Below are 24,275 nucleotides of genomic sequence, written 5' to 3' on the forward strand. Positions count from 1 at the left end.
ACAAATTTTTATTTATAACATTTCATTTAATACTACTAATACCAAGTAGAAAGGAAAACTCAAATAAACTTATTAAAAGAGGTAAATATGTATAGAAATCAAATGAGCTATAAAGATGAATAAAAAAGATGAATAAAAGAAAATATAATATTTTTGAAAAGGACAAACATAACAAGAAATTATATTTTTATAACTAGACAATTGCATTTCTCCTTCATAGGTTAGATCAACATGTATTTCCTTATACGATGATATTTGTAAAAGAAAAAATAACATACAAATCAATAGAGTAGAAGAGGATACTTTACCAAAGGAATATTATATACAAATTTTATCATAAAGTAGCATCATACAGTTTAAATAGATATCACATCAAAATACTTTTCTAAATTGTATTATCTGGATAATATGCATTGATGTAGGATTCTTAAAGATTTTACATCTATGGTGGTCTTTACTACTCTACCACACACAAAGTTAGTCCTCTCCCGTCATTAGAACCATGAAATTGTTCTTAGACTAAGATATTCCGTTATTCTCACCACCTAACTCATTCTTCTCTATATGAGTCAGAATGGTTAGTAGAGTATCATAATAATCTTCATTCTTGAATCCATACTTCAATACATACCCTAAAGAAGTATAGGCTTAATCCTCATTGGATTTGAGCATATAACATTATCAAAACTCATACATTTTCATACAAATAGATACATATATTAATTAACAACTAAACATTCTTAAAATCATATAAAAATCTTAATTAAACAACTTAAACTCACTTAACCAGTTCATAACTTGCCTAACGGTTAAAACTCTTTAGAAAATTCTAATTATTCTCGCTTAACGTTAGCCTTTGATGCCCAACAAGAGCACCCCTGAAGCTACCAAGATTTAATTTGAAGAATTTCGTCTAGTGATTATGGATGGTGCCCAACGGCAACTAAGTCAGTGAGTTCTTTGTCTTTGACATCATTCAACGAGAATAGTCTTGCCTACTGACCACTAAGCCAGTATGTTCCCATACTTTGATGCTGCTTAGTGAGAATACTCTCACCCAACAACCATCAATTGAGTGAGTTATTTGACTTTGTCATGGACAACCTCGCTTAACGACTCTACATATTGTAGACAACAAAACACCTGCAAAATGATAGTTTTAATCATACCAAATCCCACTCTCAAGCTTCATACAAATTATAAGCGCACCAACTTTGGATTAACAAACTCAGTCCATGCCAAAATTTACAATTGTACTAATTCAATCCTGAAACCACATTCATCCATGCATAACATAGAAGACTCACAATCTCAAACCATTATAAGCATGTAATTGAATTAAAACATTTAATTTCACTATCTAAAAATATCAAACATAAAAATTGAAAGCATTAATTTAGTACTCACACCAAAAATCAATGTGAAACAGACACATAAGAGTAAAAATTAGCTTCCTTTACATGATATAACAACTATAACTACTTTAAAATACAAAGACTCCTTTAGTCTCACTAGATATTCTATCAACACATAAAATCATTGTAACAATAATCAAGTCATGTGTTTATTATTATTGATCTACAAAGATTCTCATTGATAACTCATAGAACAAATGTAATCAAAGAAAACCTACTGACCGGACGGTCCTACACTATCGTCAGGGTGTTCACTCTGTAGGGCTTCCTCCAAGGAATCTTCAATGCCTTCTCCTCACATTCATAGAATAATCATCGCAATGAAGAGAACGACCGAAAGGATAATCATAGACAAGACAGGAAAAATAAGGGTAAGCTTATGTAATTTAATTACTCAAATCAACATATCATTTAAACAAAACATGGAATGTTCAAAACAATATATTCAATCATACAATCACCATACAAGTTGCACAATCAAAGACCCACATATACAATATCATAACCAACCACTTTTGACATTGTCCGGACTATATGAACCGTGTAGCTCAACGTTTCTAGCACCCGGCGTGGTGTAGTAACTGGGATACACTCAACAGCTACCACCCGAGATTAGTCCTAAAATGACCATCTGGTCTTATGGTCACAGACCTCCTACCATTCCCACACATGAGCTACCCTCCTCTGTATGAGAATGAGTAATCACGGAATATCGGGATCAAAAACAACAGTAGAGTCTGACCACATTCATACTTACAAATCATGAGACATTCCTCCTTGGAATTCTCTTACATATCCATACTATTCAACTCATAATTTACCATCATACTTAAACACTCCAACAGAGTCATATAATAACAACTTCAATCAAAAGCCAACATTAAAGTAAATCATTTTGTAGACTATGAATATGACCGAACGGTCAGGAAACATGTTGGCTCTTAACTTGAGCCAAATACTCTCTAAGACTGAAAACACATCACTCTTAATCAACAATAAAGACTTAACTATACTACTGTAGCTTTGACCGAACGTTTGAAGCTTAAGTCAAACACTTTATAGTAGGCTGAAGTTCTCTTCAAGAAAATCCGAGTGTTAGTACAAGACCGAGCACTCTTCAAGCGATTGAGTGTTAGTACGAAACCGAAAACTATTTAAAAGAAATATTATTAATAGAAAACCTAGTACTTACCTAGTGCTTAGTCTATGACCGAGCACTTTAAAGATTAAATGTTAGTCAATGACCGAACATTTTATAGACTGAATGATAGTACAAACTAAACACTCATTAAAAATAACAAACGTGTATAAAAAATTGTTTTTAAATTATTTTAACAAATTTTGAAATCTAGTAAATAGACTAACCGATAAGAAATCCCATGAAACTTTAACTAACCGAATACTTATAATTAGACATTATAAAACCGATCGGTCATTAACTGAAATCCCCTACATAAGAGAATTCAATCAAGATCGAACGTACTAGTGAAAAACCGAACGGTCATAAATGACCCTCGGTCAAAATTTCAGAACTCTACAGAATTTAGCAGAGTTTCGACTAACCCTATTACTACCCAGTTCTTATCCATTTATTAATCACAAACACGTTCAAACATCCATGCAAGCTTACAATATCAATCAATTCATCAACATATCATCATTCAAACATACAATCATCCAAAAACAACAATCATAATTAAATTACAAGCTTCCCTTACCTCACAATCCAGAAATCCTAAGCTTTCACAGTAGTACAGAGATGGAAATCAAATTCTAACCGTCTTACTCATTCAGATTGGTGAAACAAACCTCACCTATGGTTAAGAGTTGAAAACATAATCAGAAAAGGACTTGGGTATTCACATGCAAACCAAAACAGTGTTTGCATGCATCAAAAATGAAAGAATTTCAAAGGAAGAAAAAGTTTCGATCTTACCAGCTCCACACAGAAAACCAATCGGTTAAAATGAAAAGCTGGTCGCCAGGAATCTCTCAGGTGTTGCCTGAACGATGATCGAAATAATGGAAAGGTTAGAATTTGAAAAGAGAAGTTGGGAAACTCTAAAGAGAAGGAGGAGAAATGAAGGTCTGAAAGTAGAAAAGGAAGGTTGCATGCATAAAACGGCTGGAAATTTGAAATCCCAACTTAAATACTACTACCAAAACCGGACGGTCCAGTCTGCTGCAGCCACCTGTCTTCCACTTTTTGAATTTCACACTTTTCTTGTTGCCACCCGAATCCCACTCAACTGGAAAATTTATGGGTTCTGACATTTGTCCTTGCATTTATTTATTTTTTTAATTTATTTCAGTGATTCATTCTTCGTAACAAATTTAAAAATTGGATGATGTGAATGTGATTTAACAAGCATAATCAAGACTCAAACTCAAAGTAGCAATTGTACTTTTAATATTAAATATCACGGTAGTAAATACATTTTAACTTTTAGGGTGTGTTCTTTTGGATGGATTTATGAGAGATGATTTGTGGGAGATGATTTGAATGGATTTGAGTGGATTTGAGGGTAATTTTTTTGTTGTTTTTTTGAGTGGATTTGTGGGTAATTGAGAGTAGATTTGAGGATAAAGTTTGTGAGAATTAGTGTAGGATTTGATTGATGTGACAGATTAAAAAAATTAGTTTAATAGGTAAAAATTGAAGATGACCAAAATACCCCTAGTTATTAATGTAATATAAAATATTATTTTTTATTGTTATATTTAAATGTATAAATGTTAATAGGTAGAGCAGGAACATTTTGAAAGAAAACTATGTCTGGTCCTCCAACTTTCAAACTTATATCTAGTTTACACCCTCCAATGTTCAAAATAAACTTAAAAAAACTATCGAACTGTATAGGTAATTTCATTGTCAAAAGAGATCGTTGGATTAGAAAAAATCAAAGTCAATATTCATTGCCATTCTGCACATTCATTCGCAGAATGCTCTATTCTGCAAATCAAATTACCAACAACTTATGGCTTAGTCAAATACCGGTAAAATAAAATAGATTCATTTTAATTTTTACAATACAAAAGTGTTTTGAATTCCAATGATTATAAAAAATTTAAGAAATCGAAGAATACCCAAAGGATGTTGATGCTTGAAAGAGGTTTTGGCCATAATGAGATCGGAATCTGCAGATTTAAAACAACCCAAAAATTAAAAAATTGGGTTCATCACCAAAACCAAAAAAGAAAGTAGAATTGAAGAAATGGAAAAACGAATACAACACCTAAGAAACGGAAGAAGGTATGCTCTGTTTGGGTGGGAAGGAGATGAAGCAGATGAAACTAGGTTTGATGGAACCCATTTCCGGCAGGTTCATGTACAGGTTCATGGAACCCATTTCCGGCCAACCCTACGGTGGAGCAAGGAATCAAGGTATGGCCCCTGCAACCGAAAAAAAGACACACTGGCAATATGTGTGGTGGATCCGGATACAAGAAGCCTGTATCCGGATACGGTTCCTTCGAAAAAAATGAAAAATGTGTATCCGGATACGATGTTTACTGGAACCAGATACAGCATGTCTTTTACTTTTTCTGCTTCGTCTTCTTCATCCCGCTTGCCTCTCATCATCAACTTTCATCTTCCTTATCCCCTCCACCACAACCACACGGCTTCAACCTCCAACAACCACTTAAATCTGTGCAACCATGGCCAGAACACTGCGGAGTCGGAGTTTTGAACGTTAATATTAACGTTAATATTATGATTTTTTAATATTACAAAGGGTTGCAGATGGAGTCGAAAAGGGTTGCAGATGGAGTCGAAGTACAATCGTACAGGGCATATGAGTCTTTTACTTATAAATCAGCACAAATCCTTCCATTTTGGCGAGACGATGTAAACAGTGCAATCCACACTAAATCCATGCAAATCGTCGCTTTTCCATCTTCTCAAATTAGCAGATGAGAACACGATTTCTAAATGATTCTTCGCTCGGAAATTCGCTTGAACAGTACAATCTGTTCAAGCGAACACAACATTAGAAGTAGGTGAGCTTTGCTTAGTTAAAAAATAAAAATTTTCATATTCACATTATAACAATAAAATACACTAATATACTATAATTACTAGACAATATAAAAACAATCTTTAAATAGTTTCCAATTTTATAGTAAAAAAAAATTATTATGAAAATAATTAATTTAAATACTAAAATTTATTAGTTTTTAAAATAATTATAATTAGTTTATAAATTATATTTTAATTTACTAAATAAATCAGTGTATTAATTATTATAATATTTATATCGAAAACCATGTAAAACTTTATCTTATTGTCACTTTGTGCATTTAGCATAGATTTTTGTTATTAAAGTCATAATAAACATGATTTAAAATAGAGATTTTGTAATAATTGTGGTTGAAATAACTGACCATGTAAAACAACAAATGGGAGGTTTACTGTGAAAGTGAGTGGCAGGCATGAAGGGATGTATATTTGGCACGTGTCCCACCTACTCATCCTCTGCACGTGTCAATTGCATTGCTTTTCCTGACCAACCAACCAAAACCTTATTCATTAAATGTTCTTGTAAAATCTTTTAATTCTTTCAACATATTTCACAAATAATGTATTTTTTTGTTTATTTTCATATTTAGATCAATGTTAATATTTGGTTAATAACAGAAAATGTATTTATAGGAGAAATATGTTTTTAACACATTTTAAACTGTGTACTTTATTTAATAAAAACTTTTCAAAGATAAATAAATTATAAACAATGGTATTCAAATACTATAAAATGTTACTACTTTTGGTCGTGATACATATCAATAAAATAATTAATTTCATTGGTTTTATCAAATTTGTAAAATGATATTATCAATATATTACATTTATATTCATTATTGAAGTTTTTTAAAATTCTTTTATCAAGTTATTTATTGATATAAAAAATTATTTATAATATTTAATTAGGAAAAATTAGTATTTCATAAAAATTTTAAAATGTCTTATAAATAAATCACTTATTTGTTCTAAATTATGTGTTATATTAAATAAAAAACTATCAACAATTTAAACAACACTATACAAATACTAATATACTTTTAAGAATAACATTTTCAAAACATAAAAAACATATTACAACAATACAAAAGTTTCATAAATAAGTGAGTTGATTTGTGCTTTGTCAAATTTGATTTTAAAACCAATTAATTTTACTCAGAAATAAAACATAATTTCAACCAATCACAGTTCAAATATGAATTATTGTATACATGTCATTCATTTTGTTACTGGTTGATCACATTGCATGAATGAAACAAGGGTGAGAATTTCAGTCTCCAACATCTGGTATCTTTTTTTTTTTTTTTTTTTTCTTTTTTTCCCTTTTGATTTTTTATAAAATAGAAATATTAAAATATTACAAAAATACAATTTTATCCTAATGAATAGATGTTAACAATTTTAGAAACAATAACTTATTTCAAATTTATCGACTATATAAAAAAATTTCTAATTTTAATTCTTTCGGTGTTTATTTTATTATTGATTAAATAACAAATAATTTATTAAATGCAATAACTTATAATACATTATTTTTAGATTTAATTAAATTTTAAATCTATTATAAATTTGTGTATTCTCAATTAGTTTCTATTAAATTTTTATACTTTTTAACCCTGTTTAATTCTTGAATAGATAAAATAAATATTATTTATATTTGTAAAAATTAGATCATAATATTATTTTATTAATTAGAAAATTTCACTTTTTTAACATCAAAAGAAAAAAAAAATAATATAATATATTAAAATAATAATCACATTACTTAATTAGTGAAAAATTAAACAGCAAAAATTTAATTAAAAAATGCAAAAAAATTAAATGTCTAATAAATAAAAGTAATAAAAATTTTGCTAAAAATATTCAAAATTAAGAGGACTTAAAACTTTATTAACCATTATTTTATAAATATATATGCTATTTATTTAAACAATTAAAAGAAAGTATTACTAATAGATAAAAAATGAAAAAAAAAAGAAACATATTTAGTTGCTATACAAACCAAATGCAATAGTTGCATACTAGGATATCATATCTACCAATTTTTCAACTAATTCCTATGTTTATTAAAGTGTTTTTATTAATATGTATTTTCCACAATAATCATGCTCCTAACCCCACCAAATTCAGCACATGATATTCTCCCTCATGGTGGTACCAACTTTCTATACACCCATTCTTCTCTGTTCCAGTGTGGTTCAAGAAGAAACTTTTCTTCTCCCTCTCTCTCTGTCTCTGTTCATTACTTCACGCATATATTCCTTCAAATTCATTCTACTTTTTCTTATCCAATCAATCAAGGTACCCTCCATCTCTTCCCTTTCGCACATTCTTTGATCCTTTTTTTTCTTCACGCCAACTCTCTTCTGGGTTTCTGTCATCTTCAGATTCTCATCAGAACTTCGTTACTATTATGTTTTTATTCCTTATTGGTGTTTGGTTGCTGAGAAACTCCCAGAAAATAACCACTGTTCCCATGTATTGATCCTCTGTTTGTTCACAACATTTTTTTTTTGTATGTGTGTGTAGAGTCTAGATAGAAACTCAGAGTATTGACCCACTTCTGAATTTTCTTTGGTTTTTTGGTCCTTCATTGGAAAAACCAAAAAAGACTAGTCTTTTTTGGGTCTGGGTATGGTATTCTTCTTCTTTTCTTGATAATACAATATTTTCCTTAATTTTTTATTTTATTTTTTTGTGAAAAGTTACTTTGTTAAGAGTGGTGGAAAATGTTGGGGACGGCTTTGCAATTTGGAGGTGTTCGTGGTGATGATCACTTTTACATTCCGGTGAAGGCAAGGAAGAACCAGAATCAGCGTAAACTGGTTCAAAGAGAGAAGGGTGGTGAAACTGAGAGTGCTGATTCAATCTCAGAGAGGGAACTTATTGCTTCTGAGAATGGGAATCCCAAGGAGTCTTCATACTTGTTGAGCAAACCATCTTCTTGCTCTTCTGTAGAGCCTACTAGCAACATTGATCGGTTTCTGGGGTCCACAACTCCTTTAGTCCCAGCTCAATATTTAGCTAAGGTTGATCCCATCTTGTCCATTATGCGACTTTTCCTTTATGCAATTATGCAGTTGAGCTATATTCTGAGTGATGGTTTTTACTTTACTGAACTTGGAGAGTACAACAATCTCCACTCAGTGTATGTTTGAGTGTGAATTTGTAAAATTGATTTTGGTTAAAATTGAGTTTTGAAGTAAAGTGATTTATGATTTAGTGTTTTTATTCTCAAAGCAAGTTAGTAGTAAAACTCTGTGTGGATTTTTAATATCAATTCTGGACCACGAGTCAGTTTGTCAGAATGAACGAAATATGTAAAATATGTGATCGTTATCATGTTGGCTGATGTATATAAATGTAATCTTGGATGATTAAAATTTAACAGCTATACAAACACATGTTTTTTGGTCTTTTTTCTGTTCGTATCTGACTTACAGTTGCTGGAATGCTAAATCTTGTGGAAGTATTTTACCAGCTTTAGGCATAAGATTGATGAATTTCACTCCTTTTCCACTCGGCTTACTTACTATTGACTTGGTTTTGTTATGTTGTGGGTGTAGACAACAATGAGAGGTTGGAAGACTTGTGATGTAGAGTATCAATCTTACTTTGCCCTAAATGATCTCTGGGAATCGTTTAAGGAGTGGAGTGTATATGGAGCAGGAGTCCCTCTGGTACTTGATCAAAGACAATCTGTTGTCCAATACTATGTTCCTTATTTGTCAGCTATTCAGCTATATGGTCAATCAGACAGGAAGTCAAATACTAAGTCAAGGTATTAACAATTTTTCATCTCAATCATTAGGAACTTTTTTTTAACTTGGATTCTTTCTTTATTCTCCTTCTTTATTTCTGGCGACTGATTCCTGTATGTTGTCAATAGTATGCCAATCCATTGCTTCATGTCTTATTGTATGTTTTTCTGAAGAATGCACTACTGCGCTTTTGTGTGTAACGATACCATGTCTCATTTTCTTTTTGTCATCAGGTACACCAGTGAAGACAGCGATGGTGATTATTACAGAGATTCAAGTAGTGATGGAAGCAGTGACAGTGAAGTTGGAAAAAGGACTGAACTTTTTGTAGCGCAAGGAAATGGTCAACATTATAAAGGTGACGTTTGGATTCAAATGAGCAGGCTATCTGTACATGATAAGCGCAATAGAATGCAAGAGGGATTTTCTAGCGATGATAGTGAAACTGGGAATTCTCAAGATCTTCTTTTTGAGTATTTTGATCACGATCCTCCTTATAGTCGTGAACCATTGACTGACAAGGTTAGTACTGGTTTCAATTAATGTGTGGCTTTTTTGCTGTTAATTTAAACAGTCCATCTTATATGTTTTTTTTTATTTGGACAGATACTTGATCTTGCACGGCACTATCCTAGCCTCAAGTCACTGAGAAGTTGTGATTTATTGCCAGTTAGTTGGATGTCTGTAGCATGGTGAGAACATCTTGATTTTTTGCTTTAGTAAATATTGCTTCATTTTCTGCCATCTAAAATTTTTTATGCATCTTTCAGGTATCCTATATATCGAATACCCACTGGTCCAACATTAAAAGATTTAGATGCCTGCTTTCTTACATACCATACACTGCATACACCCTTGACAGGTAATCATGGAACTTTAACCTTATGTTTGATGCAGTGACATTGTAGTTCTTACGTATCGTAATGCAGCTATCTAATGTACATGTCATTGCTAGATTTACTCATGCATTTTAATGCCAAGATTCGACAACATTTGGCCTCATTGTTTTTAGATGTACTTTCATATTAAACTTATTTCTTCTTTACCTGTTTACAAAATCTCAAGAACGTAAGATTATGAAAACAAAATATTCCTTTAGATAATCAAATATGAAATAGGCATCTAAAGAGTTTCTCAATCCCAAACACTGGCACATAGCAGCATGTCTTAAAGTTTAGATGTAGATTATAAATGCTAAAGATTTCAAAATTAAAGGCTAATTCACAAGTAATAATCAAAAGTCACATATATTAAGACAAACACATTAAGCATGCAAGGAATCAAATAAGTCTAAGACTATGAGGAATGTGAGAGCAGGAAGAAAAGGAACAAAGGGAAGAACTACATTAGTGCATTTAGTGCAAATGTTCTGCATTAGTTTATTTCCTCATCTTTCATCTTTGATAAGGAATAATTTGTTAGAAGCATTCCACTCTGAAAATTGATTCTAGTAATAGATTACTTCTCTTGGTGATTGATTTTATAAACTTTTTCATGCAAGTAATGCTTTATTGCAAAAAAGGTAAAGGTAATTAAGTTTTATAACTTTAACTTCAATGTTTATTAATTTTCTTTTGATTACATTTTGCAGGAAATGGAGGTACCCAGGGTCCAATTTTGGTTTATCCAAAAGACGTGGATGGTGTACCAAAGATTTCCTTACCAACTTTTGCAATGGCTTCCTACAAGTTAAAGGGGTCTATATGGACACAAAATGGAGTTAGAGAGAGTCAACTAGCAAATTCTCTCTTGCAGGATGCAGATAACTGGTTACGGCAGCTTCAAGTGAATCACCCAGATTATCAGTTCTTCAAATCACATGGCACATACCACAGGTGAACCAAATGAGATAACATGTCATTACGTTCTGATGGCTAAAGCTGTTAGCCTTAAATTTCTGTGTTCATTGCTCAATTCAAACTTGGTATGGTCCATCCATCAATAGAGAATGATGGGTTTGGCACTTCTAATGTGGATTCCTCTTCCTGTTACCCAAGCTTAAGCAGCACAAAAGATGAGCTGGTCTCAAGTCAAGAGTGAAATAGAGATTGCTAAAGTGAAAAAAAAAAAAAGAAAAAAAGAAAAGAAAAGAAAGAAGAGATGGATAAAGTGAAAATAAAAGAAAGAAAAGGGGTTTTGTGTGGAGAAACACTGTCACATAAGTGTAAAATTCTTATGGATGGGAAGATAAAGCAGAACATGCAACAAAAAAGGTTTTCAGGGAAGAATATGTGAGATTAAGCTAGATGTTCCCAGACTTTTGAGCTAAAATAACGATTGAGTTTTCAGTCTAAATATATACTGTAGTTATGTTATGTTGTGATTTAGAAAAGAATTGATGGAATATGACAAGGTACTATTGTGGATCCAAGTAAGTGTATCTGGTGAACACCTTGTTACATGGGCTGAACAATAGTTTACCATTTTAAAAGAAGTGTTGTATTCTCGAGATGTTAATCATAAGCTCTATCAAAGTTGCAGTATTTGGACAAGTATGAATTTTGTTGTTGGCAGTGTCAGTGGCATGTTTGGTTAGAATTAATAGGGGGAGAAATAGTGCTTTTTGCTCTGAAGGTTTTCTAAAATTATTAAAAGAAGATAACATGTCACCCGATTACCAAATCTGATATGACTCTTTTAGGGCAAAATTGTAAAACATGGACTGTGTGAAATAGGCACATTGGAGCGTCAATGGTCCCACCCAATGAAATATTGTTCAGTTTTCATGTTTGAGAATTCAAAGATGTGTTGGGAAACTCAATGCATTGATTGGTGATGCTGCAAAATCATAAATGTTTGGCTTTTCTTTTTGAAAATTTAACTTAACCACTTGTGTCAATCTTTTCATATTGACTGTATAAACCAATAGTATATTGGACCTGCACTAGAACACTCGATTGGTTGTGTCTAGATTTATTTATTTTTATTTATAGTTCTCTTGTCTCAATAAATTTAAATAAATCTTTTCAATAGAATGCATCATAAATTTAAATTTAAAATAAAGGTTTAAATTTCTTTTTGGTCCCTAAGTTATGAGTGAATGTTCAGTTTAGTATCTGTTTTTAAAAATGTAAACATTTGGTTTTTAAGTTATAAAAAATGTATCAAATGAATCTTTTTTGATTTGAAATCATGTTTTTGGTTGTTTCTTAACAACTGCTACATCTTTAAATTACTCTAGTTTGTTTCTTAATAATAACAGCATTTTAGATTGTTCTTTGTACTTTGACCATAAACATAAAAAAAAACTCATTTGATACATTTTTTATAACTTATGAATCAAATATTTATATTTTTAAAAATAGGGACTAAACTGAACATCCGTTTATAATTTAGAGACCAAAAAAGGTTTAAACTTAAAATAAATCTTGTAGGAAGTAGGAATTAAGGAAGAGACAAGAAAAGGTGCATTTGGAATGTTGAAGACATCCTCATTATTTTCATTTTCTATCTTTTTTTAACTCTTAAAATATCTAAGAGTAACTAATTCTTTATTCATTGAGATTAATGTATCTTTATTTTTTTTATTGAATAAACTTTTTTTTTCATACTTTTGTGTTTTATTTTTGTTATTAACTACATAACTATTAAGTATATATTTGTGGTATTTAAATTAATGGAAAATAATTTAGAATCCTAATTAGGACTGAATAACTAATTGATTTTGTATTTAGATATAAAGTTTAACTGTTAGTCATTTAAAACATTTGGACTTGATGCAAATATATGGAATAAACATCTAAGGAATTAGGGCTTTTAATAGTAAAATTTAAACTTGTTATTAAGGAATTAAGGCATGTTAAGGTGTGAACATTAGAGTTAAATTAGAAGCATATTATTTAGTGTTTTCACATTGAATTGATGCTTAAAATCCAATCTTGGTGAAGTTTCTAATGTATAGTTAATTTCATAGATTTAATTACTTTATAGAAACAAATGTGAGTTTCTTAGAAAAATAATATCTGAACTTTTCATTCGCACCATTTAGTGTAGACACTCCTCATAGGAAAACTAGTGTCAAGGTGTTCTCCATTTATCACTTTAATAATTTTTTCTATTATCCCATACTACTTTTTCTATTTTTGTACTCATGATTCTAAACACGAACATATATAGTCATATAAGAAAGCATATACTTTAGATATATAAAATAAATAAATTGAAAACAAATAAATAAACAAACATTCAATTTGAAATATAAACATTTTTTTTAGTGTTCGGAAAGACATTTCTAAATCGAAAAATGCTTTTTTGAACATTCAATTTGAAATGTATTTTTTTATACTTTTGGGATTGAGTATTCCAAAATGTCTTTTTTTTAATTTGGAAATACCTTTCATAATAATTAATTAAAAAAATATTAGAAAAAAAATGAGATACAAGGTTTTTTATTATATTTTAATGAGGGGTAGTTTGAAGATTACAAGTTTGATGGGGTTCAAAAAGAAAAATTGGGGAGTATAGAAAGAAAAACCTCCTTGAGAATTAAAAGCTCAAGAATCACCTAGCTCTTTTCTATCTTCATATTCTACCTAATCCTAAGGGAACCAACTCAATGCAAGAGAGCTTGGACAACTCAACCAAATGAACTATAGATTCATGTGGAGTTAAACAAGGTTTAATAGGTTCAATATTCTAAATTTAATGATAGAATTTGCACTTGCATTATTGTTGAATATTGAGACTCTAAACACTCTTATTCTAGTGTAATCTCTCTAATAAAGTTTTGATAATAACAAATACTAAACGAACTAGTTATATGTGCATTTGTGTATTTATAATAACCTTCTATCATCTATTTATGCTAGTTGAAGTTCATGAGACAACCTATATGACACTTCCTACATGAGATGATATAATAGTAATTATTTACTTATGATTAAATCAAAACATGTAAGTAATGTCACAACCACAAATGTTTTAAAAGATAAATAAAAAATATCTTTAGTAACAATGAAATCATATATATTTATGTTATAATTGCAACAAGAAACACATTTTATATAAAAAGTATATATCTTGCATATTCATATTAGAATGTAAAAAAAGAAACAAACTAAACATCATATGCTATTAATTGTAGTTTAATGGCAAAATTCTATGGTTTGAATGAGAAAATTTTATGGACAACCCAATTATTCTTTTCGATATATTTGTTTTTATTGATAAAAAAATTGTAATTCAATATTACCTTTATTATTACTTTTAATTGTTTGCTTATAAAGAGAATAATAAGAATCTCCAATTTATCCAAGTTTTCATTATCAAGGTTTTACTCAACACACATCTAAGAATGCAATCCTAAAACAACGTAGTTGATAAAATTGATTGAGGAAGATCTTTCTTTGTTCAAAGATTCATGAAATGACCCAATAGAGACATTTTATAAAGGCAACAATAAACATTCTCTTATTTAATTAGGGATTTGTCTAGTGCCTTCACAAAATTGTCTAATTTAATCTTCAAAGACTAATTTTTTTTATCTACTTTTTTTTAAGCAAATATCTAATCTTTGAGGTTAATCTTATTATTTAATAATTGAATTATGGTCAATTTTGAAACTATCTCCAAAATTGAGATATTTTCATCTCGAAGACCATTGAATGAATCCAATTAACACTAGTCTAACGAAAGGTTACGATAATGATTATTTTTTATATTTAAGAATAATTTTAAAATATATTCAAATGAGATAAAAAAAAAGAAAGCTTTAGATCTCGGTTAACAATTGAAACAAAAAAGGTCATGATTTTATCTCAGTTTAAAAGAACCGAAGTAGTAAACCTAAAAAAAAAAAAAAATGGATTTTTGGCAGTAGTTCTCTTACGAACCATTGCCATAAACCCTTAAAATAAATAAAAAATTAAAAATTGTCATAGAAATTTAAACAATTATAACATTTGCTCCGGTTGACCGATTTGAGCATATTATATATCGATTTTGGGTAAAAAAATATTCCAACACCATGATAGTCGACATAGTTGTTACCTATATCGATCCCTGAAAGCTTTGTCGTATAAAGGGTTTGAGTAGAGAAGAAGAAAAAGGGTAGAGAAAGTGAAGAAGAAATGTGAAAGAGGAAGCTCGATTATTTCACAAAATATAACCCTAGGAACATATATTATGTTGGTTATTCTATTAACCGAAGCAATAAGGACTATATGACCTTGGTTCTACTAAGAACCACTGCTTAAAACCTTCTGAAAAAAATAAAAAAATAATATTTTCAGTGAAAATTTTGAAATTTGTTTCAAACTTTATGTTTCGGTTCATGGTATAATCGAAGTATAATCTTAAATTATTATTTTCGCAGGATCCTATGACAACGGTTCTGCATAGAACTGATGTCATAAATCCTGTACAAAAAATTTATCAATTGAAAATTTTTCAATTGTTAGTTTTGTAAAACCCTATCACAACGAGTGTGAGAACAACCGATATTAAAGATACACTATGATTTTAAACTTTTTTAACCAAAAACTTATATGCTTATAAAATTACAAAAATACTATCACATCTTTTTATCCTTCAATTTCATCACAATCGAAATGTATTGCGTTAGAAGAATTTTTTTATGTGTAGTATGTTATTATTTCACAAACATCATATGTTTTACATTATTTGATCCCACAAAATAAGTATTTGTGAATAGAATATCTTAACATGTGAACTGAAATCTTATGTATAGTATAAAAGACAACTTTTAGAACATTGTAAACTCTTATCTCATAAACATTACTTCAAATTTTACTTTGTCTTTGTTTTTCTCGTCTGTACTTACACGTATTGTATATCATCTTTTTAATTTTGTGTGTAATATTCACGTATATTTTCAACTTGAATTAATAAGAAAATAATGAGAGTGTCTATAATATCATATTAGGTTTTATTCAATGCTTTGTGATTCTTGGTGACATGTCTTGTATTTGAGATTCCATTTTATCTCAAATGGAAATGTATATCTTAATTAACGAAGTTTGCAATATCAGGGTATCTGGGTTGGTGGTGTTAAATCAAGTATATATTTTGATGTAGCACTGCAGAAATTATTAAAAGAGTTAGTAAATATAATTATTGACTAGAGTTGGTGAAGTATAATTATTAAATGAATATGACTTGAAGGAATAATATCACTATTTAGGTCCTGACTTTTGAACATTGGAATAAAGTTGGTGAAGTGGGTTGAATTCAATGATTAATAATTTTGAAAGATTAAAATAATAATCTCAGTTTAGCATAATAATGTTTAGTTCTTATATAAAATCAAAGAGTTCATGTCATAAGATAATACGAGCTATTTTTTTTTTCTCTGACATATTGAATCATCTTTAGAATAATTCACTTTTGTTAGTCACCAATAACTAAAACCTTTTATTCAATGTTAACTATAAAAAATATAATTATTTAAATTTTAAAATAAAATATCAAATAACAATTACATATTTATCAACTAAATATTAAAAACTATATACAATTATATATAACTAGTAAAAACTCATACATAGTATGATAAAAAAAATAATGAAATTATAATTATTAAAATAAATATAAATAATTTTTAATAGATTATTTTTATTTATTTCATAACTGATTTTTATTTATTTAGTAAATTATTTTTATTTATTTAATTTTAAAAAATAATTAAATTTAAAAAATAAGTTAAATTTAAATAAAACAATAACTTACAGATAAAAATAGAAAAATAAAAAATATCAAAAAGAAAAATCTCTTATATATATATATATATATAAATATAGATTAAAATTTTATTATTTGTATATTGTTTCAAGAAAAACACAATAGTTATATTCTTATATCTGTGTAAGAATTTGTAAAAATTGAAAAAGATGAAGAAATAACTTAGGAACTCTATTTTTAATTTAAAATAGAAAATTTTGAATTTCAATTTAATTTATAACACTCTATAATCATATTAATTATCTTTTTTCTCAGTTACATAATTATGCTTCAGGTTTTTTTTTCTTCTTTCTATTCTCAACCTGGGTTCCACATTTTCAAATAAAGTTTTTATTAGTTAGTAATTGAAATCTAATACTGTGATAATAATATAACTTCATTACATATAATAAGATATTTGTTGTTTTATTACTAATTACGTAGACAATTTTTTTTGTAAAAGATACTTATAATTTATGTTTAATTATAATTTATATATATATATATATATATATATATATATATATATTAGTAATTATAAACTAAGTTATATTTTAAATTTTTAAAAAATATCAACTTCAAAGATTTATAATAAATGTATATTATAAATTAAATATTTTAGTTAAATAATGTATTTTTTAACCCTAATATAAAAATAACGCAAAGATCAATAATAAAATATATAATGGTATAATCTATATGATTTTTTTATGGTAAAATATAGTTATATAATTGTAAAAATTATAATTTTATATGATTATATATATGTAGTAATTATAGTTTCTACAACTATAACATTATATAATATATATATTACACATTGTATATTGTTTACTAAGTTATATAAAATTCCATGATAAATTTTGAAAAACTTACCATTTTACAATTTATAATATTTTTTTATAAACTAAAAACATAGTAAATTTGTAAGATTAAAATATTTATCTTAAAATAACTAACTTAAAATTATAATTCTTTTGACAAGTTATACAAATAATTTAGATTTATCCATTTATCATGCTTAATATTTTCAATAGCGATATTCCAAATTTTATTTTATCATGTTTGAACTTCATGAACACTGCAAAACTCAAAACCACATTAAATTTGTTAAAGTGTTTGATTATTTATCTTTAGAAGTAAGTTTGGTAGAAGGAAAACAAAGCACTATTTGGTTGAAAATTATATTGACAAATCTTATTATTAAAATATAAGTTTTTATTAAAATATAAGTTTATATGCATTGTCCACTTTATTTAAACTTAATTTTAATAAAAGTTATCTTTTTAAAATCAGTATTACTTGAATTAAAGTTTATAAATATAAATATTTACCCAATATCCTTGGAGATAAGTTTTAAGATAAAATTATACAAAGATTAAAAAGACTAAAATACAAAAATCAAAGAAGAAGAACCCTTTATTCTTTTTGACATTTTTTGTCGGAAAAAAAATTTAAATTTGATAAAAGCAAGTAAAAAAATAAAACATCTCAGAAGAAACAAAACAGAAAACGTTAGTTTTCAAAACAGGTCCCACTGCTTGAGTGTCCGTCAATGATTATTATCTGGCAAATGAAAACGTTGGAATAACTTATAATTAAATTAATAACAATTAATTAAAACTATAGTGTAATAGATATTATTTAATTAAAAAAGAAAAAAGAAAAAGAAAACTAGCCGTTGGAAGAGTTCCCAAATTCAAATGAAATGGTGGGGTCGTGCACACACATCAATGCGCTATCTATCATTTGAATCATCACAATTGCCACACACAGCCATTGCTCTTCCAATTGAACTCAACTCTCAACAGCTTCGCTCTTCTCTCCTTCTTCTACATCTGAGTTGAAGAAATTACTCAACTAGGGTTGATGTGAGTTTATGCTTCAGTTTCCTTTTATTTCGCGATTTCTTGTTGAACTCTCTGATGAGTTGATTTTGCATTTTCCATTTGAGGATTTGACTCTATTATTAATGTGCTTCTTTCTTTACTTACTTACTTTCCTGTTTTTTACTCTTTTACTCAGTTTAATGCTTAAAATCAGTGCTTGATGTAATAAAATTAAAAACATGTAATGTAATCTTTCCCTTTTCTGTGTTTGGTGTATTAAAATTAAATTTCATTTCATCCTTTACTAAACTTAATGCTTCCCGTTAAAGTATTCTATAGTGAATCTATACAACTTCAGTCTCATTTTCTTTTTGTTTTAAAATCTTCAACTCAAATGTTCTTTAGTTGAAACTCTCTTGTTTGATATTTTTTTAGCACGATTCAAGTCACATTGGGAGAGATCTCATTTGATATAAAATCAATTCAATGTTTGAAAATTGAACAAGAACTTATGAACTAACCCTAAATATGAACTGATCTATTTACTGAATTTTTCTTAGTTTTCATTGTTGATGATTTTCTCACTAATTTTTTTTTTTTTTTTTAGAAAATGACTTTGAAAACCCCAGGAACACCAGTTTCGAAGATAGTTAGGACTCCAGTATCAACTCCAGGAGGGTCAAGAGCTAAAGAAGAGAAGATTGTGGTCACAGTAAGGTTAAGACCTTTGAACAAAAGGGAGCAATTGGCTAAAGATCAGGTGGCATGGGACTGCATCAATGATTACACTGTTGTGTATAAACCACCTGCACAAGAACGGGCTGCCCAACCGATGTCATTTACTTTTGGTACCAAATGAAATTACTCACCTTGTTTTTTGCTATGATTAGTTATTAATCGTTTCTTTTATCCATTTCTTAATTTAATGTCTTAAACTTTTTAATATTTGTTGACCTAGCTTTTTACCCTGCAGATAAAGTTTTTGGTCCTGCTTCAGTAACAGAGGCAGTATACGAAGAAGTAAAGAATGTGGCATTATCTGCATTAACAGGCATTAACGGTATTGCATTATTTCAGATATTTGTTTCTTTCTGTCTAAACCCCCATTATCTGCTGGAGAATGAATTACATAACCATTGCATGCTTATTTCTTGCAGCTACAGTTTTTGCTTATGGACAAACTAGCAGTGGAAAAACATATACAATGAGAGGCATAACAGAGAGGGCTGTCAATGATATCTACAATCATATCTTGAATGTAAGTTTCTTCAAAGTTTCATTGTAGTTCACGTTCTTTTCTGTTATAGAATTGAATTCTTGTTGCCATGAAGAGAATATTTTGTCTCAGTTTTGGTTATATGTAATAAAATATTACAATTTTGAAGTTTGGTGAACTGCGTGACTAAGATATTTCAATTGGCATTATTACAGTCTCCTGAAAGAGATTTCACTATAAAAATATCTGGACTAGAGATATACAATGAGAATGTAAGGGACTTGTTAAATTCAGAATCTGGTCGCAGTTTGAAGCTTCTTGATGATCCTGAGGTAAGATTCCAATTTAGTGTTTTCTCTAATACTAGGAAGCTCACAATTTGGTTTCTTCCTGATCATGAATTTTAAAATTTTCATATTTTAATATCCTGCGTTATCTTTGAAGATATTTTGAAGTTTTGTCTTTTCTTTTCTAGTGAGAAAGCAATTCAGTAGCATGCTTTTTCATTTCTTTCCTTCTTAACCATATATTCTTCATGTAATGTAGAAAGGTACTATGGTTGAGAAACTAGTGGAAGAGACAGTAAAAGATGACAAGCATTTGAGACATTTGATCTCCATCTGTGAAGGTAGGGGGAACTTTCATACTTGTATGATGTTATATACCTGTTACGCATTGAAACAATTTAGTTTATTGAAGTTATTTTAATTGGCAGCTCAAAGGCAGGTTGGCGAAACTGCTCTAAATGATAACAGCTCGCGGTCTCACCAGATAATAAGATTGGTCAGTGACTGTAGTACAATTATTTGTTGAAATTCAGAGGATCATCCTATTTTCCTTTCCCTCTCGTAATTAATATGAATATCATATTTTTCTTCCTTTTGGTGTATATTGCAGACAATTCAAAGTACTCTTCGTGAAAATACAGATTGTGTGAAATCTTTTGTCGCAACCTTGGTAATTTGATGTTTCTCGCTTACTTTTAATTGGATGAATTAGTTCTTGTTGAGTAATTCATGTCTCTGATTGCAGAACTTTGTTGATCTTGCTGGAAGTGAGAGGGCTTCACAGACACACGCAGATGGCACTAGGCTGAAAGAAGGCTGCCATATTAACCTTAGCTTGATGACTCTTACAACTGTTATAAGGAAGCTCAGGTCAGGATCGATGCTGTTTACAGAAGTTAATTTAGTTGTTATAATGGACAATATTGTCTAGTAGAGCTATTAGAACTGAGTACTACTTTCACCCTCTTCTAACTAGTATTCGTATCATCATATGCAGTGTTGGAAAAAGAAGTGGACATATACCTTATAGGAATTCAAAGCTTACACGTATATTGCAACATTCCCTTGGTGGGAATGCTCGCACTGCCATTATTTGTACTTTAAGTCCTGCACTGAGCCATATGGAGCAATCACGAAACACTCTCTTGTTTGCTACCCGGGCAAAGGAAGTAACAAATAGCGCCCAAGTTAACATGGTAACGATCTGTTCACAGTTAGCTAATAATCATTTCTTGGTTTTCCAAATAAGAAGATGCAAATTTGACAGTTTTCTATCAATAGGTTGTATCAGACAAACAACTTGTTAAACATTTACAAAAGGAAGTTGCAAGGCTGGAGGCAGTGTTGCGCACTCCCGATCCTTCAAATGAAAAGGATTGGAAAATTCAACAGGTAAATAGGAAAATGAAAACTGATCATCAGGAGGAACAAGTATCATAACATGTACTGAATATTGTTACCTGAATTTTTCCAGATGGAAATGGAAATTGAAGAGCTGAAACGCCAGAGAGATCTTGCACAAACTCAGGTGGATGAATTACGCAGAAAGCTTCAGGATGACCCAAAGGTATATTTCTCTCTCTCTCTCTCTCTCTCTCTCTCTCTCTCTCTCTCTCTCTCTCTCTCTCTCTTTTATCTACCCCTTTATCTTTGTAATGATTCATTTCAACTGACTTTAAGATCATTTTGCAATTCAGGTCTCCAACCCAGTTGAATCACCACATCTCCCAGTCAAGAAGTGCCTCTCATTCACCGGTGCACTATCATCTTTTAAACCAGAGCCAGGATGTGAGAACGTAAGAAGATCAGCATTAAGACAGTCCTTGAGGCAGTCGTCTACTGCTCCTTTTACCCTTATGCATGAAATTCGAAAGCTTGAGCATCTCCAAGAGCAGCTAGGCGAAGAAGCCAATAGAGCCTTGGAAGTATTACAAAAGGAAGTGGCATGTCATAGATTAGGTAACCAAGATGCAGCTGAGACAATTGCAAAACTGCAAGCAGAAATAAGGGAAATGCGTTCTGTCAGGTCAACAACACCAAAGGAGGTTGAAGTTGGTTGCATGGTTTCTGTCAACAAGAGTGTCAGTGCTAATCTCAAGGAGGAGATTACCCGACTTCATTCACAAGGCAGCACCATTGCAAATCTTGAACAGCAGCTTGAAAATGTTCAGAGGTCCATAGACAAGTTGGTGATGTCTCTCCCGAATAACTTTCAACATTCACCCAATGAAGCCTCCCCTAAGCATAAAAAGGAACACAGGAGGAAAAAGTTGCTTCCTTTGTCTTCAAGCAATGCTGCCAATCGCCAAAATTTCCTAAGATCTCCCTGCTCACCATTATCTATTACACAGCAAGTTTTGGAACCAGATGTTGAAAATAAAGCTCCCGAGAATGATGATATTATTTCAATTGATATGCCTGAGTCTGAGAAGGAGACTCCAACAAAGAGTGAAGAAGCTGGAGATGTTTCATCGAAGGAAAACACTCCCGTTTATCGACGTTCTAGTTCAGTTAACGTGAAGAAAATGCAGAAAATGTTTCAGAATGCAGCAGAGGAGAATGTAAGAAGTATAAGAGCGTATGTGACAGAATTGAAAGAACGTGTGGCGAAACTGCAGTACCAAAAGCAGTTACTTGTTTGCCAGGTATGTTTTCTGGGATGATAAAGTATCTTCCTACTTTCAATACATTGCATACTTTTCATTTTAATGAATTTCCAATAGCTTTAGACTCATGTTCTTTTATTTTGGATATTTATAGATAAAAAATCTTCATACTCTGAATGCCATTGCACATTCTTCATTTTAATGTATTTGATGTTTTTTTATTTGGATATCAAGGTGCTTGAACTTGAAGCAAACGAAGCAAATGGTCACAATATAGACAACGAAGAGTACCCATGTGAACAGGAGGAACCCCAGGTCCCGTGGCAGATAACATTTAAAGAGCAACGACAGCTGATCCTTGAATTATGGGATCTATGTTATGTCTCCATCATCCATAGGACCCAGTTTTATTTGTTATTCAAGGGAGATCCAGCTGATCAAATATACATGGAAGTAGAACTAAGGCGTTTGACATGGTTGCAACAACAACTAGCAGAACATGGGAATGCAAGCCCAGCTCCTCATGCTGGGGATGAGCATACAACTATCTCATTGTCATCAAGGTTCTCATCAGTTTACTCTTAATGAACATACATTATATGCAGTTTAAGCTGTCTTTATACATAAACACTTACGCTAACCATTATGAATTAAAGTTTTTCAATGATATATATTTTTGTATTATGCAGTATGAGAGCTTTGAAACGAGAAAGAGAGTTTCTGGCCAAGAGACTGACATCACGTTTGTCGTTGGAGGAGAGGGAAGTATTGTATATGAAATGGGATGTTCCTCTTGATGGGAAGCAGAGGAGGATGCAATTTATCTGCAAACTCTGGACTGATCCTCATGATCCTATCCATGTACAGGAGAGTGCTGAAATAGTTGCAAAGCTTGTGGGATTTCGAACAGGAGGGAACATGTCAAAGGAAATGTTTGAACTGAACTTCGTGCTTCCATCCGACAAGAGGCCATGGTTAATGGGCTGGAATCCCATTACAAACTTTCTTAATTTGTGATAGATTTCATGTTTGTATATTACGGTACCATTAAAAGTCTTGTAAATGCTAATTGATTTTGGCGCATTTCTCAATTCAAAATTATTGTTTTGGACTATGTTCTTTGTTCCAATAAACTGATCCAATTCATTTGGATTCCCATCATATACAAGAAGCATGTTGTCAATGTGTGTACTTCGCTTACTTTTGTATTTTATGTATGGAATTGTACCTTTTGGTGACAGTCACACAGATGATTCAGAGACCAACGCTGCAAGAAAGAGACAGGGTATGGGTTGATTCAGATACTGAAACCAGTATGACCGACCAAGATTGGGCCCGAAATTTTAAGCCTAAAGCCCAACTTCTCAAACCCAATTTATTTCGTAGGCTACTTCTAATTCATTCTAAAATGAATTTTCCGAAATCTGTGTTGCATTAAGAAATTTCTATAACAGCTAACATGA

At 30.4% G+C, this 24,275-nt stretch overlaps 2 protein-coding genes across 3 annotated transcripts; both read left to right on the forward strand.

The window, feature by feature from the left end:
* Positions 1 to 7,583: 7,583 nt before the first annotated feature.
* On the forward strand, positions 7,584 to 11,696 carry LOC106774032. 2 transcript variants are annotated; one of them, XM_014660841.2, is made up of 7 exons: positions 7,584 to 7,737; positions 8,142 to 8,465; positions 9,003 to 9,217; positions 9,431 to 9,719; positions 9,804 to 9,889; positions 9,968 to 10,059; positions 10,789 to 11,696. In XM_014660841.2, exons 2-7 carry the CDS (start codon positions 8,166 to 8,168, stop codon positions 11,034 to 11,036), a joined length of 1,230 nt encoding a protein of 409 aa, XP_014516327.1. In that variant the 5' UTR covers positions 7,584 to 7,737; positions 8,142 to 8,165; the 3' UTR covers positions 11,037 to 11,696. The 2 variants fall into 2 exon arrangements, with proteins under 2 accessions (XP_014516327.1, XP_022639150.1); XM_022783429.1 differs by having other exon boundaries at positions 7,584 to 8,465.
* A 6,905-nt stretch (positions 11,697 to 18,601) lies between these two features.
* LOC106775242 (kinesin-like protein NACK1) lies at positions 18,602 to 24,041 on the forward strand. Its single transcript, XM_014662339.2, has 15 exons — positions 18,602 to 18,745; positions 19,311 to 19,551; positions 19,677 to 19,763; positions 19,861 to 19,961; positions 20,135 to 20,251; positions 20,466 to 20,547; positions 20,635 to 20,702; positions 20,817 to 20,876; positions 20,952 to 21,076; positions 21,204 to 21,402; positions 21,488 to 21,598; positions 21,681 to 21,773; positions 21,904 to 22,851; positions 23,047 to 23,375; positions 23,502 to 24,041. Exons 2-15 carry the CDS (start codon positions 19,314 to 19,316, stop codon positions 23,827 to 23,829), a joined length of 2,886 nt encoding a protein of 961 aa, XP_014517825.1. The 5' UTR covers positions 18,602 to 18,745; positions 19,311 to 19,313; the 3' UTR covers positions 23,830 to 24,041.
* Positions 24,042 to 24,275: the final 234 nt, after the last annotated feature.

This window comes from Vigna radiata, chromosome 1 (assembly GCF_000741045.1).
Source record: "Vigna radiata var. radiata cultivar VC1973A chromosome 1, Vradiata_ver6, whole genome shotgun sequence".
In the NCBI taxonomy this organism is placed as follows: Eukaryota; Viridiplantae; Streptophyta; class Magnoliopsida; order Fabales; family Fabaceae; genus Vigna; species Vigna radiata.